The sequence below is a fragment of the Mchenga conophoros genome, linkage group LG11, assembly GCF_057382185.1.
Source record: "Mchenga conophoros isolate Kocher_MC1m ecotype Shallow Benthic linkage group LG11, M_conophoros_male_GT1.1, whole genome shotgun sequence".
Lineage (NCBI taxonomy): Eukaryota > Metazoa > Chordata > Actinopteri > Cichliformes > Cichlidae > Mchenga > Mchenga conophoros.
Genome location: NC_140536.1, coordinates 17,353,391 through 17,378,037, shown reverse-complemented (window position 1 = coordinate 17,378,037; position 24,647 = coordinate 17,353,391). Strand labels below are relative to the sequence as shown.

The following is a 24,647-nucleotide window of genomic DNA, read 5'->3' as shown; positions in this document are numbered from 1 at the left end:
CAAATGTAATTACATGTGCTGTTACTGTTGGAAGCTCATTTCAGTTTCTCTGCAGGTTTTTCCGTGCCTCCAGCAAGTGCTCTGATTGTTTAGAAGAATCCATTAAAACAACAGAAATACATTTTTGAACTGATGAACAGGCCCAGTCATTTTAAGTACTACTTTTCCCCTGATGTGATTTTACAAAGACACAGTCGTCATAGGCCCATTTCACCATTGATTCAAAGTATTTCAAAATAATTCTAGGGGTCATTGGTCATTGTCATCATTCCTGTCCTACCTGACAAAATGAATGTGCCAGTTCAAAGTTTCATGTTGGGATATTGGCTGTCATCTGTAGGTTTTTTTGTTAATAGAGTTGTGGCCCAGGAGCAAACCTTTGGCTGTCTAACAATGAGTATTCCTCCACATCGAAAACTAAAAACACACTGGAAAAAACCCTTTTGATTTGGTTAACTTGATCTGCTGTTACATTCGCCTTTATTAAACTTTGATTATGGTTTTGTTAACTAATTGAGCCTGTAAATTCTGTCACTTTACGTTTAAGTACATAATCCAAGACCAGCACACACATAAGGAATCCCTGCAGAGAGCACTGACTACATCTAAAAGAGACAATATATCCTACGTCTACCAATTAAAGCAAACTGATTGGTGTTGACTTCCAATTGATAGAAATTATCGAAAAGAAAATGACCTCTTGTTTTTACCACATCTGCATGTCTCTTCTCATATTCCTCCCACCCTTGTCTCGTCTGGTTAAATACTTCAGGAACTACCTAGTTGCCCCCAGCTTCCCAAGGCAGACCTAGTTAAGAAAACACAGGAAGGGGATATATCCCAAATGGGCCAATGATTAGCAGATGTGTGTTGCCTGTCCCTGGATAAACCTCGAGAAGGGTCAGCCCGAGGTTTATGGCTTTAGATTCTCGCTGTTAGTCACAGATGCAGCGTAATAAAGTGTAGAGCTCACAGGAGCAGTTTACAGCATTATGATCAGCGCTGGCTTCTCTCCATGAGCCTCACAATCCATTCATATGAAAGACACGTGGCGTTCTACGTTTAGCATATTTTTAAACATAAACCCCAGTTTCCATGTTTTAGTGGAAGTCTTGATACATTTACAGTCTTACAGCCCATGTTTTTTTCTTATTTCTGTTATTACCGTGTGTCTCTGGTGTTTGTTTCAGGGTGGTCCAGGCATACGAGGAGCCAGAGGAGACAGAGGCGAGCCAGGAGTGACGGTTTGTAAAATGCTCTTAAATTCTGGGACACTATTGTCCTGCTACAGTCTTGAACATTTACTGTATTTCACACGGTTAAGGCATGAAAAATGTTCCACAGTGGGAAAGCAGAATTGCTGCATGAGTTAAAAATAATGTTGAGACTGGATTTTGCCAGACGAAATTTTGGTGTGTTGTGGCAAGGAGCAGGTGGGAAATGGCTGCGAGTACGGCAGCCAGCATAAATGGGCATAATTTCTGTGATTTTTACAGAGGGATAAATTGAGCCTTGAACTTTGAAATATGTTTCTTGGATGACATCTGACCCCTTTAGTAGAGCCTTATGATTTCACCTGTCACAGTTCAGTCAGACTGAAGTCTGCATGAACGAAATGAAGGTGGATCAGTTTGCAAAAGCCAGTGAGTTTGTCTCTCACAGTGTAATAAATTTAAATGGATGCCCGGATCATTTGTTTATTTTTGTGTGGTATTCTGCACGTGGTGGTCCACACCAGTGGGTCCAAGAACAAAGCAACCATTGCCTTCTGTTTAATGACACATTCAGTGATGAAAGTGTAAAATATCGGACTTTGAAAGAGTTTCAACAGCATTCAGGTTACATACCCGTAGTTTAAAGGAAGCTGATATTTGCAAGGGTATATCTCACTTGTCTAGTTTACCTCCACTCGCAGCCATCCTGACTGACTGTAATGTTTGGATCTGCTCTGGTTTTGGTATGGTCGTCTGTTCCAAACTTTTACTAAACATCCAGCTGCAGCAGTCGCTACAGATCCTGATCCTGGTGGAAATTTCTCTGAACAAAAACTCCCATGAGTGAAATTTAATCTTAGAAAAAAGTTCTGACGCTTTTTCTTCTTTGAAGGAGGCGACATTGGTGCTGCAGCTTGTGTTGAAAACCACACTACTGTCAGTCAGGGAAATAAGGTTGTATATCGCAACCATATGTCCCACTTTTTTACCTCAGCGACAGCACGTCAAGTGCGACACATGAAGTGTCCCACAAAAAAAAAACCCAAACAACATACCATACATACATGTGTTTCATGGGTGCAATGGACTACCTAGTGCAAGTAGTCCATTGTGTTAGCTATGAAGAGAGATGTGGATTTCTGTACTGCAGGCACACACACACACACACACACACAGTAGAGGATATTAATATACAGTGCTGTGCAAAGGTCTCGATTCACCCCTTATTTCTTCAGATTTTGTTTCCAAGGAGCCAGACTGAAGTGCTATTTTTTCACAACACATTCTCACTCCCAAAGCATAACATTTTACGCTAGGTGACAAATCGTCAATATGTTACACTTCCGGGCACCCAACACATCCCTAGATTACGAGATCGGAAAAAATGAGGAAACATGAGAACCATTTGGAATGAATCCACACATGTACATTCATTTTACTTAAATCACTTTGGAAAACACTATTAAAGTTTAGACTTAGAGACTTAGAGAGCTGTTAAGTGCTGGTTAAGGTTAGGGATAAGGTTAGGGCTGGAGTACATGGCTGGAACATGTATTACAACAGGATCATTCTACTGGAGTTCATCCATAACCCGGCACGTAGCATACGCAGACGGTCACCTTTCGCGTTCCTTAGGAACGCCGTGGGACTTGACCAATCAAAATTATATTAGGCCTCGGTAGTGAGAGCGGGCTATTTTTTCAGAGGAATTTTTACAAACTCTAGTTTTGCCTTCTATACTGTATTTACATGTATGTTTGCATGTGTTTCAATAACTTATTGCACTTTTTCCCTGTTTTTCTGGCAAAATATAAAGAAATGATTGGTGGATGAAGACTTTCCCACAGTACCGTATTCCTGCTCGATCAGTCTTACACCATTCGTACATCTGTGTCATCAGTATGCTCCTCCCTGAACTCATCTTTATTCAGTGCTACTAATTCATTTTAGTGAATTACATATTACAGGATAACGGTGGATAAAACGCAAAATAAATTATTCTTTTTGCAAAATAAACCTTAAAGTGATTTACTTTGGTGCAATATTTTTATGAGAATAATATTAAGTTAAATATGAGATAAAAAACAACAACATTTCTCTCTGTTTGTTTTTATTTCCTTTCCACTCATGTATATCTGATCCATGCTTTATTTTGATCATGTGCATGGATAAGGCAGCCCTGACCCAACAACCTCTAAGGCTGAACTTTAAAATAATAAATACAGCTGGAGCAACGATTACTTTGGCTACTGCTGCCGCTCGGCCAACAAGCCACAAATACTGCAAATCAGTCGTGGTTTGTAGGAATTTCTCTTTTCTGTCTCCTGTTTGTGAACTCGGTTTGTAATCCACATACACCAATGAAATGAGCTGCAAAGACCTGACTTCAGATGGATGGCAACCATCTAAACCTTATGGACATCATGCTGAATTGGCACAAAAAGTCTCTTAAACATTCTTTGGAGATTAAATTGATCAAAAATGTGTAGAACGATCTGAACAGAAGCAGCGATCGTGTCCGTTTTTATATTTAGTAAAGCTATAAAGCTCTCACGCTCTTTTTAGCCTTGTTTATGAAAATGAGCCTCTGAGCCCGGTTCAGGCCAGTTCCTTTATCTCTCCAACAGAGAGTCTCACATCAGGAGGTGCTACCGACGGTTAAATTGATGTAAAAGGCTGTCGTGCCTTTAAATGACATTTTTTATTGCTGACTATGCAGTCGTGTTCTGCACTCTTAAATTTTGCCATTCCAGATTCTGGAGAGTGAGGAGGTCACAAAAACATTTTTATCCTCAGGGGGTCAGACTAAAGAACCACAGGGTTTATCTTTCTCACCAATCTGTGTTACTATATGTAACTTAAAGTTGCTACTTTGGTTCCACGTGGTGTTTTTCACAGGGACCTCAAGGGCCCGTAGGAGAAGTTGGCCCTTCTGGACCCCCAGGGCAACCTGGTCCTCAAGGACCCAACGGACTCTCCATTCAGGGGCCTCCGGTAAGACTTTACTGGCGTAAAGGTGGATTTTTCCACAATTGCTTTAGCGTTGAAACTCGCACAACTTCCTGTAATAACAAAAATAAAACTTTGGGATCAAGTAACATATAAAGTTTTGTCATTCTCAAGCAGCACTTTCACTGAATTATGATAACCGGTCACTGGACGTGTGCTTTTTGCAGTTTGTTCCCATCTTTCTTCAGCAAGTTCAGAAATGTGTGCAATTATGACTGCACTTGATATTAAGCTGTCTACCACCTGCCATTGTGAACTGACAAATGTTGACATATGCCTCAAATAGACTTCCAGACATTTCTCGGATCTTGCCCAAAGAAATGGCCCGGCATCTTATTAAGATAACTGATGTTGGCTTTTCCAGTCCGTGGCTATCACGAGGCCCACGAGTCCAGCCCAGCCGCAGTGACATTGTTTGTTTTACAGGGAGCTCTTGGGGAGAAAGGAGAGAGAGGAGAGATCGGCCCTTCCGGACCAATGGTAAGAACATTTCCCAAAAATGGTCACTGTTGTAAAACATAGCAGTAAAGTGTGTTTACTGATGCCCTACATTTACTGTCTGATTCCCTACATTACAAAGTACAACACGGAGAGGGAATTACTTTCCACCCTGCCTGAAATACAATGTTTTCCTCCTGTGTTTCTGTCTTACTTATAGGAGCTAAGTACTACTAAGTATACCCAGCTGTGTGTGTGTGTGTGTGTGTGTGTGTGTGTGTGTGTGTGTGTGTGTGTGTGTGTGTGTGTGTGTGTGTGTGTGTGTGCAGAATTGAAATGAATCCTACATCTAATAAAAGGACCTGTATGCTCACAGAAGTGAGACGTGTTACTCTATAAAAGCATATTTCTGTGTTTTCATTTGATTTTTTACAATTATTTTTCTTGTTTCCTTGATACTTTCGGCCGTTCTTACTAAGGCTGACATGGACTCGGTGTGTTATTTCTGATTAACTTTAGCAGATAACTTAGTTAGGGATAAATAAAATGTTTTACCAAAATGATTAGCTCACCAGTACATATCTAATGTGATAGATAAAATGCACTGGACTGAAAAAAATCCAAAATGACTTTCCTGTGTAGCCAATATTGGTGACATGTTTGCCAGGCCAGTGCTGACAGGGCAAATTATTGGTTTGTTTAGAACTACTGTGGCTTCATTTGATCAGTTGTAGACACAGTTGTTGTGTTGCTCCTGATCATTTCATAATTACACTATGTAAATGAGCGGGAGAGAAGGGAGGGGGGAGAGAAGTGTGATTAACTCTGATTCACTTGTTACAGTGGCCTTCTTCAGGGAGGTGGACACATTATAGCAGCTCTTGAAGGTGATGTTTTGAAACAAAGATAAATGTCCAAGTGTGAAGATCTCAGCAACGTTTCCTCAGACTCAGCTTTAATTGTCATTGAAATATGTGACATGATACAAATGAAACAGTGCTTTACAGTAAGCCTCAGTATACGCAGCATTCTACTGAACAATAGGTAAAACAGCTGAAATAAATTTAATAAATACTCAAATAAATGTAAACCTAAGTACTGAAATAACTAAATATAAATAACAGATCTTATAAATTACTATATGGGACAGTGTGTGGCAGGGAACAGCAGCAACTCAAGGAGGTCAGTGCATGGGCCAGGGTAACGGCAAGGGCTGAACTTGCTGCTCTTGTGGGTGTTTCCGGTTTAATACCTGCCAAATGTGGTCCAAAGGAAAAAAGGTTAGCCTGGTCTGATGACATCATGTAGACGAGGCATGGCTTGAGGCTCTGGGCAATATTCTGCTGGAAAACTTTATCTGGATGTTACTTTTGCTTGTACCTAAACACATAACCCCCAGTTTCATTACAGAGGTACACCCTGACAGCTGTAGGGTGTCGACTTGGCCACCTTATTTCCCTGATCTCAGTCAGGCTGAGCATCTGTGGGATGGGCTGGAATAACATGTCAGATCCAAATTACAGGACTGGAAGGATCTGGTCTTAATGCTAGTGGTTGGTGGGTTTTAGTGTGTGGGGGTGTGTTTTAGCAGTCTACACATGCACATGGTCATGATGCAGTCTAATGGAATCAGTGAGATGTGAATAATCATCACAGGCGTCTCGATTATTCTGCACTGAACCAATCCAAAGTAATACTGAATTAATTTAATGGTGTTCTACTGGGAGCCCTGGACATCAGCAAAGACACAGTCATTGTTTCAGTAGCTGTGTACCAGGAGACGCTTATTTTTCAAGGAAGAATATGTCACTTTTGTGCTTCTTTTAATGTATCTGTATTATAATAAATCTCTATTTAATCAGATTCAGGTTAGGTCATTGTGGAAGGTCATAGGCCCAAACCACTAATATACAATGTCTCCATCACTTCAGAGGACATTACTTTTACTGCCCCCCCAAAAAAACCTCACCCTACTACAACCTTGGATCAAGTTTGCACCATAAAATTTAATGCTATGGTATAAAGACTTTGGTATTTAGCCTCCAAAGGGAAATAAGTCTTAAGAATGTGACTATGTAAACAGATTTATTTCCCCAGCAAAGGTAATATACACGCACCACTCCTGAAAACAGAGCTAATCAGGCTAATTAAGTGAAAACAACTGTGAGGGTGAGTAATGGGTGTGTAAGCTGAGCTGGAGTCTGAATCTCTGCTGTTTTGCAGCTAGACTGGTTAAATATTAAATGAATCACTTACCTGTAGGAGTCTGCAGAGACTTTCACTGTTGTAGAAGTGCTTCTTGACAGACCGTTTTTCTAATTTTTTCAAGTTTGTTTTTCTGTTTTTAGCTGATAAATAAAATAATACCTGGTGATGTGCATGCATTTCAGTGAACGAAGGTTTGCTGAATTTACTTTGTTTGAAAGCAAAGAAAACGGAAGGCGTAAAAGTTCTGTCTCACTTCCTCACACTTGTTCGCACTGAGCTAAAGCAGCTCCTGACGCAGCACTATCCTCGCCGCTCTGTGCAGGCCCGCCTGTTGTAGAAATGGTTAGTTTTTAAACTTATGAACTGGAACAAGAACACAGATAACGCCTGCAGGCTTCTGACTGGGAGACTGAGAAAATCCATTGACATTTGAAGTGGCCAAGTACGGAGCCCCCCAGGGGACATGGGAGAAAAAAAAATTACGGAGGGAAAAAAAAAATTAGGGAGGAAAAAAAAAATTTGGGAGAAAAAAAAAAATTAAGACGGACTTTTGCGAGATCTCGCAAAAGTATTGCGAGCGCTCGCAAAAGTATTGCGAGATCTCGCAAAACTCCAACAATGGCGGCAGCTACTTAGTTGTAATATTACTCTTTCTGGGTCACAAAATACACTTTTAAGATATTTTGAGGCGTGAATGTAGTTGTGTAAACGTCAGATACCTGCTCGGTTTACAAGACATCACATATTTGCAAAAGTGCTCCGACGTTTTTGGAGATCTGACGCCCACTAGCTCGAAGCTAACGGGAGGTCGAGACCTACTACAGCCGAGAGGAACACCGCTTTCCCGGCACATCGTGCCTCGACCTCCCGGTCGGCTTCGAGCTGGCGGCCACTAGCTCGAAGCTAACGGGAAGTCGAGACCTACTACAGCCGGGAGGAACACCGCTTTCCCGGCACATCGTGCCTCGACCTCCCGGTCGGTTTCGAGCTGGCGGCCTCTGAAGAATGCGGCTAAAACTTTTGCGAGCGCTCGCAATACTTTTGCGAGATCTCGCAAAAGTCCGTCTTAATTTTTTTTTCTCCCTAATTTTTTTTTTTTTCCTCCGTAATTTTTTTTCTCTCCCATGTCCCCTGGGGGGCTCCGTAGCCAAGAACCCTTTCAGGCGTGTAGTATTTATCTGGATGCATCAGCTTTGGTTGAAGAAAAGAAAATGTGTTTCAACGCATTTGAGATGGAGTATTGATATAATATATGAGTGTCATTTATTAGCACATGGACTAACATCTAGAGGCCTTCTGTCTTGTGTCTTTGCAAACCATATCTCCAGACGTTTACGGGGATAAGCATCTATGAAGCGCCTTGAGGCGACTTTTGTTGTGATTTGGCGCTATATAAATAAAATTGAATTGAATTGAATTGAATAAGAACGTTTCAGAGAATAATTTGATAAAAGTTAAACTTAAATTCATTACAACAGCTGCACTCGAGCTGACAGTGCCAAGGTTTTGATTTTGAGAGATGGCTTCAGCACAGAGCAAAAAGAAAGGAGCAGTCTTATATTTTATTTATTTTTTTTACATCGCTGAGCACAATTTGTTACAGTCACTGTTCCCATCTTCCCCCTGATCGTGTCACACTCGTACATTGATCTGCAGAGCACACAGGCTCCATGTTTGGACGGTCGTTTTCTAATGGTTTCCTTCGACAGTTGAATCAGCCGATTTTGTTCGGTACTGTAAGAATGATTAAATAATTAATAATTCTCAGTGGTCAAGTAAAGCCTGGGTAGTCAAGCTAATGGCACTCGACATCTTTGCACACAACAGGATATTTAACATAAGAACTCTTTTTAATTTTGCACTTATAATAAAGCTTGATTGAATGGGAGTGCTGGATTGTCTCCGACCCAGCGCTCTGAGTACATTTTGTATTTGTCTCATTTTAGATTTGTGATTAGTTCATGTGTCATTCCTATTTAGCTTTTAGTTGAGGTTAAAGGCAGTCATTATTTATTGTTTCCTTGGTTTCTGTATTTGGGTTCTTATATTGTTCATCACGTGTTAGGCCTGTTAAACTTGTGTTGTCATGTCTAGTTTCAGTGTTTCCGGTTTTATTTTGAAGGAGTTGAGTGTTCTTGGTTCACTGTATTTAGTTTCACTTCCCCTGTCCTGTCATTAGGCTCATGTCTTGCCTTTTGCCTTTTGTTTGCAGTTATTTTGCCAGCTCAATAAACGGCTCATTTTTGGTTATTCAAGTCACATTTCACGTTTTGTTTCGTCTGCATTTGGGTCCACGTTTCACTCTACACGCAGCCAGCCCTGCTGATTGTGACAATTTTAATTCACCTGCATTTCAATGCCCAACAAATTGCAAATTTTCATTTTCTGAAAGAATTTGAAAATGTTTTCTATTTGTCCCCCCAAAAGATGTTTGTTTCTATTAGTTTCATTTTCAGAAGCGCAGCGAAACGTTAGCCACTCTCAGGAGGCGAGAACAACTAGTCTCCCAACGAGCTCACGGAGAGCTTCAGCAGTCCTCGATGCGGCACTATCTAGCGATCTCTGTGCCTGCATAGCCCTATTAATAAAAGCTGGCAGTGCTGCCCTGTGCTGCACTATGTTACTGAGTAATAATGTGTTTTGTCACAGCAAGGAATATGAATGGGTGTGTGTGTGGCTCAGTGGGGGAATAATGTAGCTTCCAGGGCCCTGTTGTAATATACGAGGGACCACAGAGAGTATCACAACTCTAAAGCATCAATTACCTCAGTCTCTCTCTCTCCCTCTCGCCCTCGCTCTGTTTCTTCCTGCAGTAAATACAATGTAACCTTGTCGTCAGCATCCCCTCCACCTCTGTTTCAATTTGACAATGAAAAATGCAGCTGCATTGAAGAGCGGCGACTGTGTGTTTGTGTGCGTAGCCGTCTCTCTCATCTCTCGCTTTCATTTTGTTTATCGCGCGCATGTGAGGTTTTGTTATCGACTAATAATTTTGGTTTTGTCTGAGAGAGGGATGCGGGTTGTTTTGGTATAGGCAATAATTTCAAATTGGTCTCATTCTTGATCTTGTGCGGATATATACGGTTGCCCCACATGACCCCCTCATCTCAGTCCTTTATCTGCCGGACACCATGGAAATTTACAGCTGTGCATTTCCGTGTGTGTGTAAATCCCGAGGCTAATGTATTGAATCAGAATCACTCGCACACTCCAATTATTAATTTCTTTGGCCTGCCTGTTCATTTTATTCTCAGGGTGTTGTGAATTATGCAGCATTTATCAAGAAACAAAAGAATATTTTAATATTTTATGATCAAACACTGAATATTTTATAGTTAGACTATAACTGAAACTTGAAGCTTTTTTTCTTAAAAGTGGTTTTAAAAAAATCGGTACAGGTAGAGAAGTTCAGAAAACTGTTCCAAGTTTGACTTGACTGAAAGATTTCTTCAACTGCTCTCCAAAAAAAGAAACCAAAAAAACTAAATGGGACAATGGAAAATATGAATAAGTATGCAATACCATTATATCCAAATTAATTAAACTCTATATTAAATGTAATAATACAAAAACAGCCTATTTAATGTTGAAACTGACATTTTATGTGTTTTCAACACGTATGCTCAATTTGAATGTTATACAGGGAACTCCTTCAAAGGAAAGTCAAGACAAAAGCAAAATAATAATAAAAAGAAAGACTCTCTAGTTCTCTACAAAAAAAACCCCACATGGTGTATTAACTCAGAGCTAATTGGGTTAAATAGTGGCATTATTATAAGGGCGGAGGAGGGCGGTGCCCCATCAGTAAAACAGAGCAATCTAAATTTGCAGTTTGAGTATTTTATCTTGCACAGTATATGATATCTTTAAAAGATTAAATTAAAGCCAGTAATAAACAGCTGTGATCTTCATGGCCTCAGACAGTGTTGTATTATAAACACAGCACAGTTCTGTCCTGGAAATCACTGCATGTGGTCAGGAGGACATCCTAAAGCCTGTCCGAGAACAGAGTTAATCACTATCCACAAATGCAAGCTGAAACTCGATCATGCAGAGCAAAAAATGTATTGAAATAACATTTAGAAATGTTACTGTGCCTGAGCTAATTTCAGAGACTGAGGCAAAGTGGAAAACTGTCCTGTGGTTTCAAGTTTAAAAATGTTGAATTCTTCCTTGAAGTAAAGAATGTCTCATCCTCCGAGCTAAAGAGGATGTGGACCATCTAGACTGCAAATTTCTCTGATGGCGTATGGCGGGTTACATCAATGCATGTGACATGTGTATAGTTATCTTTTGTAAAGGCTAAACTTGTGCTGCCACCCAGATAATATAGTTTTGAGGAAAGGTTTGGCTTGTGAAAGCAGGAGATCGCAGGACACATGTACAGCTTATGACAGAGGGGGCGTGATAGTAAAACAGTACAGCTGCTAAACTGGACGTGTCACGCACATATTTTGGCATATTTACCATAAAAGAAACTCAGAAGTGTCGAGCAGCTGAAATCATTTTACTATAAAGCGAGAAATAAATGAGAAATTAGTCTTATCGCTTTTTTGAAAGAAAAGGTGATGCAGCGCACTTTTTATTTAACATTTAATATGTAGTGTTTGTGGATGTAGTGTTTAAATTATTGAATTATTATTTTTATTTACATTTTACATAGAGCCACGATACTTTCATAACATTTTTTTTGCTATAATTATTTTTCTTTTGCAGTTCGCTTTACTAACTTCGTCTTTAATGTCAACAATGGTTTCATCAGTCTTTGTGTTTTGTGCAGACGTGGAGGTTTGCCTCTCCGCTCCACGTGTTTCTTGAAGTTTGTCGATATCTGAGTGAAAGTTGCAGGGGAGGTATTATTGCAGATGTCATGGGAGAGTGCACATCAGGCAACATCTGAACGGCGGCACATCGTTAATCATATGAGGCCTGTCCTCCGTGACCCCGTCCTGTAATTTGTAGAACCTTTAACAGTGTTAACTGTCCTGTTTTATGAGCCCTCCACTAATACTGAAGTGCGGAGATAAATCACCTCAGCACGCAGTCCGTGGCTGCATTTTGGAATTGGCTGTGTGTGCATTGACCTGCGGAGAGGCGGATGAAGGGGAAATGGGGCAGGAGATGGAGCGGCGGGGTCGACTGCTGATATGAAGACTGTCTGTGCCCAGAGGGTTAAAAGCTGGTCCTTTTTATAAATCAGATTTATGTCCACTGCCGTCAAAGCATTGTTGAGCAAGATAGCAAATCCTCAGCTGTTCTGACCTTTAGTAGCACGTCTGTGCGTATTTTAATTATTATGAGACATTTATGGATAAAGACTTTCCTTGATATACTGTACGTGATTCGGCAGCTAAAACACTTTTTAAAAATTCACTGGGCTGCGATGGTGCAAAAAGAAGAAGAAGAAAGAAATTAAATGAATTCACAATTTTAAAGAAAATCTGATTTTGAAGGCTGATTTAAGTCCTTTGGTTTCCTGCTCATATCAGGTCAGCAACAACCAAGATGACTGCATGGAAATACTACAAATACATTTTCCTAATTATGATGAGATTCCTGCTGATGGACAATGATGCAACCTACACAAGCTGCCAATGATGTCACTGGCATTTATGAATCTGCGTTGTGCATTATGTGTTAATTACCGTTCGGTCATGTCATGTCTGATTTATGCATGGAGCAAGTGTCGTGTTCAGTCTCCAGGAAGTACTGGAGAATGTCTGTTGTTTAAAAAGATTTAATACGCTTCAGCAGTTGAAATTACAAGTTACAGCACTGGACCTCTCTGTGAAATCAGCCATCTGTCTTCACAGAAAGTATGACCCCGGATGGAGCCGTGCAGTTTTATACCCCAACAAAAACAAGTATTCTTCCGGAAGCGATGTGGTGGTCTGGCTGTTTCCCTACGAGTCTTCTCTCCGACCTCGTATCTGCTCCTTCCTGGAATAACAGAAACAGAAAAAGAAAACACCTCCCTGCGTAGCCTTGATTATAAATCTCTTACTGATTCTATTTATTATCTAAGTTCGGGATATTCTGTTCAGACTCCCTTGGCCCAGTAAATATCATCCTGAGTGTTAGCTAGTTATGATGTGTAAGCATGCTGCGAAAAAACCCTCTGGACTCTACGTCAATCACAATATTTCAATTCAGTCATAGCACTGAATGAAGCTTCCGACCTTCAAAACATGGAGCTCCAACTCTTTAATGATCCCATCACAATGTGCATATAAAAAACAGCTTAAATAATTTTAATCCTAACACCAGCTGATAGAAACAAATAAAAAGCTGGAACATCTTTCCCTCCTGGGCCCTTGCTCTTTGTTGTGATTAGTTTTTTTCAGGGACAGACATCTGTGTTCCTCAAGTTCTTCCATTTATTTGTCCGTTCCTTCACATCCATTCCCACAGTTTTAACAAAATCACTCCATGATTATGCCGACATTCGTGAGTTCTTACATTAATGCTGTTATTATTTCTTATATTGAAATAAGTTGTCACTGGTAAATTCAAAACCTGGTGTAAAAAAGTAGCTGGACATTGACAGTGCTGAAAAGCTGTGCGACATGCCGTGTGGTTAAGGTTTTAGGCAGGTTAGCATCAGTTTGGACCGTAGGGTTTCAGATTTGTTAGTGGTTGCTACGTAGCTATGGCGTAGTTTTCTCACTGAAGCATAAATCCTCAGTCAGTCTGTATTGCCACAGTAATTCAAACCCCTGTGTTTGTGTTTTTCTCAGGGAGTTCCCGGAGGTCCTGGCTCACCTGGTAGAGATGGTCCCCCAGGATCAAGGGTAAGATACTGACATGATGTTCAGCTTTGCTGGTTTGTGTTACGCTGCCTGATTTGTTGGTTGTTGGAAATGTAGAGTGTAGTGTACTGTCTATTGCATGCATTTGGTTAACTACAGTACATAGGTACATAGGGGTGGACGTTTTAATTTAATGGGGTGTAAAATACAATTCTGAAAGTGAACATCTAAATAAAAAAGGCACAATGGATGAGATCTGCAAAGATAAAACAGTAAAACAGCTGCATAATCACGCCGCTGTCATCACGAAAATATGCTCTAATACACTAAATAAGTTTTGAGGAAATATACATAGATTCATTAATATTCATGGCATTTCTTTGTAGTTTCTTTAATATGAAAATCAAAGTTTGCATTCAGTTAAATGAGTTAGATAAATAATACCATACAAAAGAAAGTGAAAACAGAGGCGTGTTTATTGAGAACGTTTTTTATGGTCCATTTCCAGCTTTGCACAGCGCCTTAATGTCCAGCTGCATTTCTCTGTTTAGTTTTATGTGTCTTCATAAAACCATGCATGTCTTCCCCCAGTTGTTCAGAGCTACATCACCCTGGTTTCATGTACAGCATTCACAGTATATGAGATCCAGCACTTTTAGGGCTCTGTGATACCAGCTGGTCTGTAGTTGATGCTGACAGCGGGATCAGGCCTTACAATGCTCAACTGCACTGTAAATACCAAAACAGAAACATAGCCAGAGGGTAATGTATCAGCAAGCAGAAAAAAGGAGGTTTATTCCAAATATGTAACATAGTCATAGAAGCCTGTTGTCCGTGTCTGGCTCCTGGAGAGGTGAAAGTCTTGCACTTCATCCATCTGCTGTCTCTTTTTTGGCCCACACATGCCCAAGCACTCATCCCCTCAGTGGTAGTTGTCAGAAGACGTCTTGCATAGTTTTCAGGCTTGTCATGTGGTTTCCTTGAGGATGCTTGCATGTTGGCCAGAGTTTCTTCTCACAGTGCCAGAGAGGTTTGGAGTTCATGAACTTTTAGAAGGAAAACAACCAACTTATATTATAATTTGGTTTAATTAAATCAGTCAGTGACATCTTTGTAAACTTAAACTTTTTTTACTTGATCTTTTTGCCACCTGAATTTAAATACAGTATTGAGAAAGTTCAGATTTGATTATCAGAAATTTTCTACAGAGTCAAACTGAATTCACAGTGAAGTTTCCACAAATTGTACAACTCATGCTGACTTAAAGTTGTGTTACACTCAGTACTTACTTATGTAGCACATGACTAGGGATGGGTATCGTTTAGGTTTTATCCGATACCGGTGCCAAATCGGTACTTTTGAAACGGTGCCGGTGCTTAAACGGTGCTCGAACCGGTGCTTAAAGAATGGAGAACACAAACTTTGTCCAAAAACCTCTCATGTTCAGCTGTTTTTTTTTTGTAAAAAGATAACAATGTTAGCCTTTTCTGCAGCTATGTGGCATATATGGTATCACTCTTGGCTGGAAGCAGTGCTTAAACAATGGAAAAAACACAAACTTTGTCCAAAAACCTCTCATGTTTAACTGTTTTCCACTTTTTCTTTGGTCACTTTAGCCTTTTTAGCCAGGGTGAAGGGAGTATCTGCCATCAAACAAGAAGACAGCAGCATGTAGCTATGATGATGTTTGCTAGTTCACCTTACCTGCATTAATGTAATAACGTGGTTAGCCTACTCAACGTAAATTAGCTACTCACGCAGAGAAGAACGGCTGCTGCTGCATCATCATCCTCATCATTTCTGCTACACTGGCAGGGCTAGGGGCCAGGACTCTATTCTTCGGGTTTTTGGGGGATGTTGCTCCGGGTCCGATAACTGGCAACCCACCCGACGTGCACGGTGTGAGGTCTCGCAGCAAGCTATCAAATACGGCGCATTTCTCGGCTTTTAAAAAGAACGCTATGCGTCGCCAGCTGTTTAATCGGATTCTTGGTGTTACCTCCTTTGACAGTATCACAATATCACCTTAAAGCACTTGTTGCAGGCTGCTGAGTTTGCATATTTTGCTGTGAAGTACAGCCAGACTTTTGACCGCTTCGCCTTGGGCATTTTTAATCTGTAGCTCTGCTCTAACAGAACGTACGTACCTGGCCCCGCCTACTATCCTCGGAAACGTAAAATGATTGGCTAGAATCTAAAGTGTATCACAGCTCAGGAAAAAAAAGCACCGAAATAAAGCACCGAAATGTGCGCTGCTTTTCGGTCTGGTTACTACCGTTTATGTCACCGGACACCGGTACCCATCCCTACACATGACTTTTAAGATTTGTAATGTTGTCTCAAAGCAACATCACACTGTGTACTACTAGAAATGCCACTTTCACCAAAAACATTTATTAAGATCTGCAAGCATTTGTGCCTTTGGCCTTATGTTTTTGCTACACTTTCGCATGAATACAATAAATACTGTGGAAAAAAACTTGAGCCGTCCCTCATTCTTCATTTTTTGCTAGGAAAATGTGAAATGTATTGAAATGTGCAAATGTACATGGATATACAGTATTTAAGGCAAAAAAAGAGTTTGTATAAGTCTAACAAGCTTGACAAGCTTTACCTGAGCTGCACCTCATCTTTGGAACTTATTACCACTTCACCTTTGTCCACTACAATCTCTGACACAGTTCAAATCCCATCTTTTTCCATCAGAGTATCACTCACAAGCATCTTGTTTTATATGTTTTACAATCTTATTCTTCCTGGATTTGAAATCTCTTTTAATAATGTTCTTGTTAATTTTGTACTGAAAGGTGACCCTGAGTGGTTTGAAAAGCACAAACAAATACAGTTTATTATTATCGTGAATTTTAACATTTAACATGCTAACTAAGGCCTGTAGAGTCTGAAATGAAGCTCTTGGATTTTTTTTCTGCACACACTTACTGATGATCAGACATCCAAGTGCTTGATTTGCAGAACCTGACTGCTAGTTATGCTTTTCCCCACATTTCATCAAATCCATTTTAAGACAATTATGTCTTTTGTTCACATCTTTTTGTTTCAGCAATGCCTACCAGTGTTAACATGAATTTTTATAGAGGTTTCCAGATGATGTACAGGGAGTGCAGAATTATTAGGCAAGTTGTATTTTTGAGGAATAATTTTATTATTGAACAACAACCATGTTCTCAATTAACCCAAAAAACTCATTAATATCAAAGCTGAATGTTTTTGGAAGTAGTTTTTAGTTTGTTTTTAGTTTTAGCTATTTTAGGGGGATATCTGTGTGTGCAGGTGACTATTACTGTGCAGAATTATTAGGCAACTTAACAAAAAACAAATATATACCCATTTCAATTATTTATTTTTACCAGTGAAACCAATATAACATCTTCACATTCACAAATATACATCTCTGACATTCAAAAACAAAACAAAAACAAATCAGCGACCAATATAGCCACCTTTCTTTGCAAGGACACTCAAAAGCCTGCCATCCATGGATTCTGTCAGTGTTTTGATCTGTTCACCATCAACATTGCGTGCAGCAGCAACCACAGCCTCCCAGACACTGTTCAGAGAGGTGTACTGTTTTCCCTCCTTGTAAATCTCACATTTGATGATGGACCACAGGTTCTCAATGGGGTTCAGATCAGGTGAACAAGGAGGCCATGTCATTAGTTTTTCTTCTTTTATACCCTTTCTTGCCAGCCACGCTGTGGAGTACTTGGACGCGTGTGATGGAGCATTGTCCTGCATGAAAATCATGTTTTTCTTGAAGGATGCAGACTTCTTCCTGTACCACTGCTTGAAGAAGGTGTCTTCCAGAAACTGGCAGTAGGACTGGGAGTTCAGCTTGACTCCATCCTCAACCCGAAAAGGCCCCACAAGCTCATCTTTGATGATACCAGCCCAAACCAGTACTCCACCTCCACCTTGCTGGCGTCTGAGTCGGACTGGAGCTCTCTGCCCTTTACCAATCCAGCCACGGGCCCATCCATCTGGCCCATCAAGACTCACTCTCATTTCATCAGTCCATAAAACCTTAGAAAAACCAGTCTTGAGATATTTCTTGGCCCAGTCTTGACGTTTCAGCTTGTGTGTCTTGTTCAGTGGTGGTCGTCTTTCAGCCTTTCTTACCTTGGCCATGTCTCTGAGTATTGCACACCTTGTGCTTTTGGGCACTCCAGTGATGTTGCAGCTCTGAAATATGGCTAAAATGGTGGCAAGTGGCATCTTGGCAGCTGCACGCTTGACTTTTCTCAGTTCATGGGCAGTTATTTGGCGCCTTGGTTTTTCCACACGCTTCTTGCGACCCTGTTGACTATTTTGAATGAAACACTTGATTGTTCAATGATCACGCTTCAGAAGCTTTGCAATTTTGAGACTGCTGCATCCCTCTGCAAGATATCTCACTATTTTTGACTTTTCTGAGCCTGTCAAGTCCTTCTTTTGAGCCATTTTGCCAAAGGAAAGGACGTTGCCTAATAATTATGCACACCTGATATAGGGTGTTGATGTCATTAGACCACACCCCTTCTCATTACAGAGATGCACATCACCTAATATGCTTAATTGGTAGTAGGCTTTCGAGCCTATACAGCTTGGAGTAAGACAACATGCATGAAGAGGATGATGTGGACAAAATACTCATTTGCCTAATAATTCTGCACTCCCTGCAAAGCACACGTGTGGAATGGACAAGACCAAAGAGCTGTCATGGAAACAATTGTAGAAGCGATTGTGGAAACATTATGCTTTGAAGCTGTTTTTCTGTTAAGGGAACAGGACAACCTCACAGCACTGAAGGGCTAAAGGACGGGGCCATGTACTGTAAAAATCTTAGATGGGAACCTCTTTCTGTTTGCTAGAACAGTGAAGATGAGTCATGGATTGGTCTTACACCATAACAGTAACTCAAAACATACCACCAAGGCAACAACTGGCCTAGCCAGTCCCCAGACCTCCATCCTATTAAACAAAATCTGTGGAGGGAGCTGAAGCTTTGAGTTGCCAAGCAGCAGCCAAGAAACCTAAAGGACTTTGAGGGTTTCTGTGAGGAGTAGTAGGCCAAAATCCTTCCTGAGATCTGTGTAAACCTGGTAACCAACTAAAAGAAATGTCTTACCACTGTGTTTGCCAACAAAGGTTTCTACTTTGGTATCAAATACTTATTTTATTAACTGATATGCAAATCAGTTTATAATTTTATTGTGCTTTTTCTGGATTATTGTTTGATATTCTGTCCATTAAACAGTGAAACTACCATAAAGCCATGAAGCCTGTTCATTTTCCCCACTGTAATGATGACTACTTGAGACAAAAATTGTAAATTTAGATTCATCGGTCCATAAAACCTGTTTCCACCGATTTTCAGTCCAATACTTGTGTAATTTGGCATACCTTAGCCTTTTCCTGTTTCCTCTCTCCTTCTTGACAGCCATCCTTCCATCGAGACCATTTTGATGAGGATTTGATGAACAGTAGATGGATGAATTGAAGGCCAGATGCATCCTCAGATTTTTTTTTTATTTTTTATTTTTTAAGGACTTCGAGATACTGTTCATCTGCTGTAGATAGTTTTTTAGGCTTGCCAGTTCTTCTGTCCACCACGTCTCCAGTTCCCTCAATTTTTGTTTTTTAGGACACATTGCACACCATCCTGATTATATGTCAGTTTTTAGGTAATAGGTCTATGGGAATTATCTCTTTGGTGCAAAATTGGTGCATATTTTATGGCCACTGAACTGTGTCATCTTGTTTGTTTTTTGTAGATTCAACTAAAGAAATTAGAAAGGGGTAGCTCAAGACTTTTGCACAGTACTGTAAGCACCTAAACAGTGTAAAAGCACCTAGCATCTGCATCATCAGCTGATGATGTGCCCGTTCCCTTTCCCTCTTTCCACTGCGTAGTCACTCTTGTGATATTTGTTCACTATGAGTGCACCATACAGATACTTGTAGAGCACCTCACGTAGCAGTACTGGATTGTGTGAAGGCTCTTAAGCGCTTAACTTGTGTGTAAGAAAGAACGTGATTTGAGAAACACAGCAGGTGTATCTGTCAGACTGTGCAGCAAATACAGTATAATGATGCGGGCATTTAGTAAAAGAGTCCAGCTGTCTTAGTACACTTAAGCCAGTGAACTTAATGCTGACAGGGATTTGTTCTTTTTTTTCCTATTTCTTTTTTTTTTCTGGACTCAGTTCTTTAATACTTTTAAAATATTAATGCTCAGTTTGATACCGCTTGACAGACTAATGTACATCATTTATATTAGAGTGTGCACCATATTGTAATATTTTTTAACGTTAAAGGCTCTGCAGAGCTGCTACAAATGTGGATCGAGAGTTGGCTTGTGTGTTCAAACGCTACGCTACAGACTGCATCCAACAACACTCTGACTGTAATGGAAAGATTTACAATCCAAAACACTGAGTCAGAATACGCTTGGTTTTTCACAGCTGACATTTTGGCTCATAGTAAAAGAAAAAACTGAAAAATTGCTGTTAACATAAATCATAAGAGTAAGCTAGCTAGCGAGCAAGAGCAACACAAAGAAAGTAACACTGAAACTAAAGCAGCTGTGCTTCCAACGTATGTTTACTCAAAATGTCTTTACATCATCACCTCAACCTGCTAATTAGTAAAGTACAGTATTCAACTAACTGATGTCATAGTTGCCCTAAATTAACAGCATTAGAATGTTTTTTCTGTTTCTGTAATGATCAGTATGTGCAAGCTCATTAATCAAAATAATAATTTTAATGCTATAATATAATTATTGTTGTCAGCCATGAATATTCAAATTGACTGCTTTACAAAACGGCAGATAGATTAAATAATAAAGCACATTATTATTATTTTTATTAAGATTTCAAATGAAAATCTTTACTTGCAGCTGAATATTATGCTTGATTAATTTCTGACTTCTCAGAGAACTCCAGTATGCCAGCTCAAATGTGGCTATAACAACATGAATTCAGGAATTTTTTTGTTTTAAAAGGTTTTTGACAGGTTTCTAAAATAACATAACATAATACTGTATATAAAGTTTTCTGAAGCTTCTTAACTAAGCGTATTTGCACTAAAAACAGATTATGAAACAGTTCAGGATTATAGCTGAAGCAATATATTGAATAATTTCCATCTACAGCTTTTTTCCTCTACCACTACCTACAGATGCTAGGTGTAAGTTCAAAAGGGCAGCTTTTACTTGAGGGGTTTAGTCTGCGAGCGACTGGTCCAACACAGCTAACAAAATGAGAATGAGTGTCAGAAACAAAGCCAGACACACACAGGCCGATTGACACAATAAAGGGATTACTGGACACTTGACACATTGCTCTAACGCTGTCTGGCAGAGGAAGATGGAAACGGCTTGAATACACTGAGGGGGAGCAATTAAACACAGGTGCAGCTCATTAGGGTGGAGCGCACATTCACAAAGGTAGGAAATGCACCAGAGCTGGAGGTATCTGAAACAACAGACACGGGGAGGTACAAAATCTAACTGGAAATTACAGATATAATCAACAGTGAAAAACATAATTTTGGAGCCCTGGTGGGATATCACAATCACCAGCCTGCACTGTATCATACACTCAAGGAATACCGTGTTTACCAACCTAATTATTGAGTGTAATCGTGTTCAATTACTTTTCAGGAAGCAATTTTAGCTGCTCTCGATTGGAGAGGCGTCCCCTCTGCGCCACTGTGCATGACTGACCTCCCACATTAATATTTCATCAACATGCTACAGATCTGCCGTGAATTTTATGTTTTTAAAAATAACCCACAGTGCACTGGTGTGTAAACTCGCAAATTGTTAATGAGAATTCAGTTTCCATGCAAATAGAGAAAATATCTCTAATCAGTGCTTTAATTGCTGTGGAATTAAATCCAGCAGTGCTCTCAATGCATCCAAAGAAGGAGGGAATAGCGCTAAATATCAGTTCATCAGATGTTATCGATGCAACAGCAATCTCTGATATCAACAGTCATTTAACTGCAATATAGAAAGGAAGCTTTTACCAATTGAGCAGTAATTAGAGAAACTTAATAGCCATTCACAATGCGTGTGGTACTTTTGGGATTAGCAATAAATGGGGATTTACACCAGCCTGTATCATCCAGTGTGTATAATGCCAGCTAGGGAAAGAAGATGATCCTTTCCTGATACGGTAAAACTGTATCAGTATCACTCTCCTCCTATGGGCATACACACAGTACAGAAGTCTTTAAGAGGTGTATATAAGCCAAAGATAGCCTGGCTTGGAGAAAAAACAAACACAAGTCTGCCTAAAAGTGGACTGCTGCCAGTTAGATCAGATGAAACAACAGCAACTGTCTCCGAGGTGCTTTATTTGTTCGTAATATCACAGAGAAATGGATCAAGCAAAGCTATAAATCTTTATTTTGTCAAAGTTTCCCAACTCAGGAGAAAACTAAGTTGATCCAAGTTTTCCCCAAGATCCAGGCTCATGAAACCCTGATGAAATTCTTGTGAGGGCCATCACTTTGGCTCGCACATTTATTATTTGGGATCTACTGGTGACTTATAAATTATCCAACACTGCGACGCTACAGTTCTCACCCGTCTGTGTCCTCGCAGGACTTTGCATAGAAAGTTTAAAATTAATACAAAGACTTTTTAATAGAGGTTACAAAAACAGAGCCTGTGCACTGTTGATGGATATTATGCTGCAGTTAGATTAGGCTCCCCACAGTTTCTCAGACTATAGCCCTTAAACCTGCAGCTGCTCTGATTCTGAAATGCAACAGCAGTGATACATTTTCATGAGCCTGACCTCTGTGAGAAAAGGCCGGAGACTGAATTTCTTATTTGAACCTCAGAGACAGAAAAGGAAAGATCAGGATTGCACTATAGCTGTAACTGATGATGTTTGTGTGTACATTAGACATTATATTAGTGCTGGATGGATACATCCTTACTATACTTGCATTAATGAAACATTTTGTGTGATTAAATGGTGAGTATTTAGTGCGACTGCTGGCGGACTTCTGCCCAGGACCTCAGCAGATTTGCTTCACAAAGATTTGAATTCTTGTTGCTCCTCATTCGCTTCTGCTCAGACTGAAAGGATTTCAAAGTATGTATTTGACATTTTCAGGCATGACTACTGGGAGGATCTGAGACCCTCTCCAGAGTCCCATTAGTGGGTTGACGAGTGTTTACTGTGTGACACCAGAGTAACTCTCGCTGAAGAGTTTTCAGATGTCTCATAGCAGCTCAGCTATTTCAGAGAAACTCCGGAATATCTTGTTGTGCAATAAGTGCAGATTTTGTTGTGCTGTCACAAACTGCTTATATTTATTTGAAAGGATGACAGTTTAACTTTGGTGACAGTAGGATGTAGCCCCACTGGGGAGTCTTCATTTGTGTCATACTCTCCATGTTTATGTTGCTTTGTTGTTATTAATGGATGGCTTCCCCTCACAAAGGTTAATCTGAGTCTGTTAAGACTGAAGGGGACTCAGTGTTTAACCACAAAGTACATCCAAACTGGAATGAAAGGATTAGCTTAACCTCAGGTTAAGCTGTTCTCCAGACCACTACGATGCCGTGTTCAGCGTCCAAACTGTGTATTAATAACAGGGAATTTGTTCAATTCGAATTAAAACTATATTTTGACCTAAAACAAGTCCACCATCATGTCATTTAAAATCATGTTATTATATGCGGGCATTCAGAAAATTGGCCTACACAATTTCAGTGTGCTTCTGATGTAAAAACTGTGCTTTTGAAAAAGAATCACTGCATAGTACATAAATGTATCATGCATGAAGTGGTAGAGGTGCATTTAAAATCACAATAACAATCACCTAAAGGTTTTGTAAGGTAAAGATCCTGCAGCTATAAGTGAGCACTTGGTAACAGTGGGAAGAAAAAACTCCCTTTTCACAGGAAGAAACCACCAGCAGAATCAGGCTCAGGGAGGGGCGGGGCCATCTATCAGGACCGGTTGGCGGTAGGGGGTGAGGATAGACAAAAGACGCAGTGTTGAAGTGAGTCAGGGATGAATAATAACTTATGATTAAATGCAGAGCGGTGTGTAAAAGTAAAAGAGAGTGAAAAATAATAAAACTGTGTTTTGTATAAAATGAAAGTAGATTTGATTTGGTGTGTGCAGTTACCACCAGCAGAAGCTGCAGATGCAACAGCGTTTGGGTTCCCAGAGAAGCCCACAGGAATTAAAAGAGTGCAGCCGACTTTAATAAATGTACTGTATTTCACTCATGCAGGGTCTGCCAGGTAATACTGGACCACAGGGGCAACGAGGACCCCCAGGACCAGTTGTAAGTCTGTTTTCTTATTAGTTCCACTGTGATTTTGTGTGAAAAATCCACTTGATCCCTCAGCTTTTAGCCATCTTTGTTCTCCATCTGCACCTTTTTCAGGGAGCACCAGGAGCACCAGGAGCTCCAGGACCAGGTGGGCCAACAGGGCCACAAGGGGATCAAGGAGTTCCTGTGGGTGAAAATGTTTTTTTTGTTTGTTTGTTTTTCGGTTTTGTTTTTTTGTTGTTGTTAAGATTAGTATGATACTGCATTTATCTGAGGACTTTGCAATGAAATATTATGACATGATGCGCTGTGTATGCTAAGAAAACACCTTATTGTCTGACCAGAACCATATTAACCAACCTTCACATAAACCTACCTACACAAAGTTTAGGAAGTGTAAATACACATTTTGTTTTTTCCTCATATTCAGATGTAATTAGTCCTTGAGGAAGTCTTGTTCTCTTCCACTTTATATTTCCCTTTTCCTCCGCTTTTGAGCAGTAATCAAACTAACATCACAACCTCTCCCAAGGAGGTCATGTTTTTGGTACTGTGTGCATATGGGTCATGTTAACATGTTAACAAGAATTCATCTTACATCCACCAAGGTGCTTAAGGTCAACTTAATGATTTACTGGTCGCAAATTGAGAAGCCTCAAAACTTTTATTTTAGCTTTAATATCCGAAGTACAGTAAGTCAGACTTGTTTAGCCCTTTAAAATAA

The 24,647-nt window shown here is 40.1% G+C and overlaps 1 protein-coding gene across 4 annotated transcripts in view; it reads left to right on the top strand.

Annotated features, from left to right (window-relative positions):
- col14a1a (collagen, type XIV, alpha 1a) overlaps nt 1–24,647 on the top strand; it is a 161,131-nt gene that overhangs the window by 120,757 nt on the left and 15,727 nt on the right. For all 4 annotated transcript variants that reach the window (XM_085291188.1, XM_085291185.1, XM_085291187.1 and 1 more), the window contains 6 exons: nt 1,191–1,244; nt 4,113–4,208; nt 4,650–4,703; nt 13,607–13,660; nt 23,882–23,935; nt 24,038–24,109. In XM_085291188.1, coding sequence (XP_085147314.1) covers nt 1,191–1,244; nt 4,113–4,208; nt 4,650–4,703; nt 13,607–13,660; nt 23,882–23,935; nt 24,038–24,109 — 384 coding nt within the window. The remainder of the gene's footprint in view (nt 1–1,190; nt 1,245–4,112; nt 4,209–4,649; nt 4,704–13,606; nt 13,661–23,881; nt 23,936–24,037; nt 24,110–24,647) is intronic.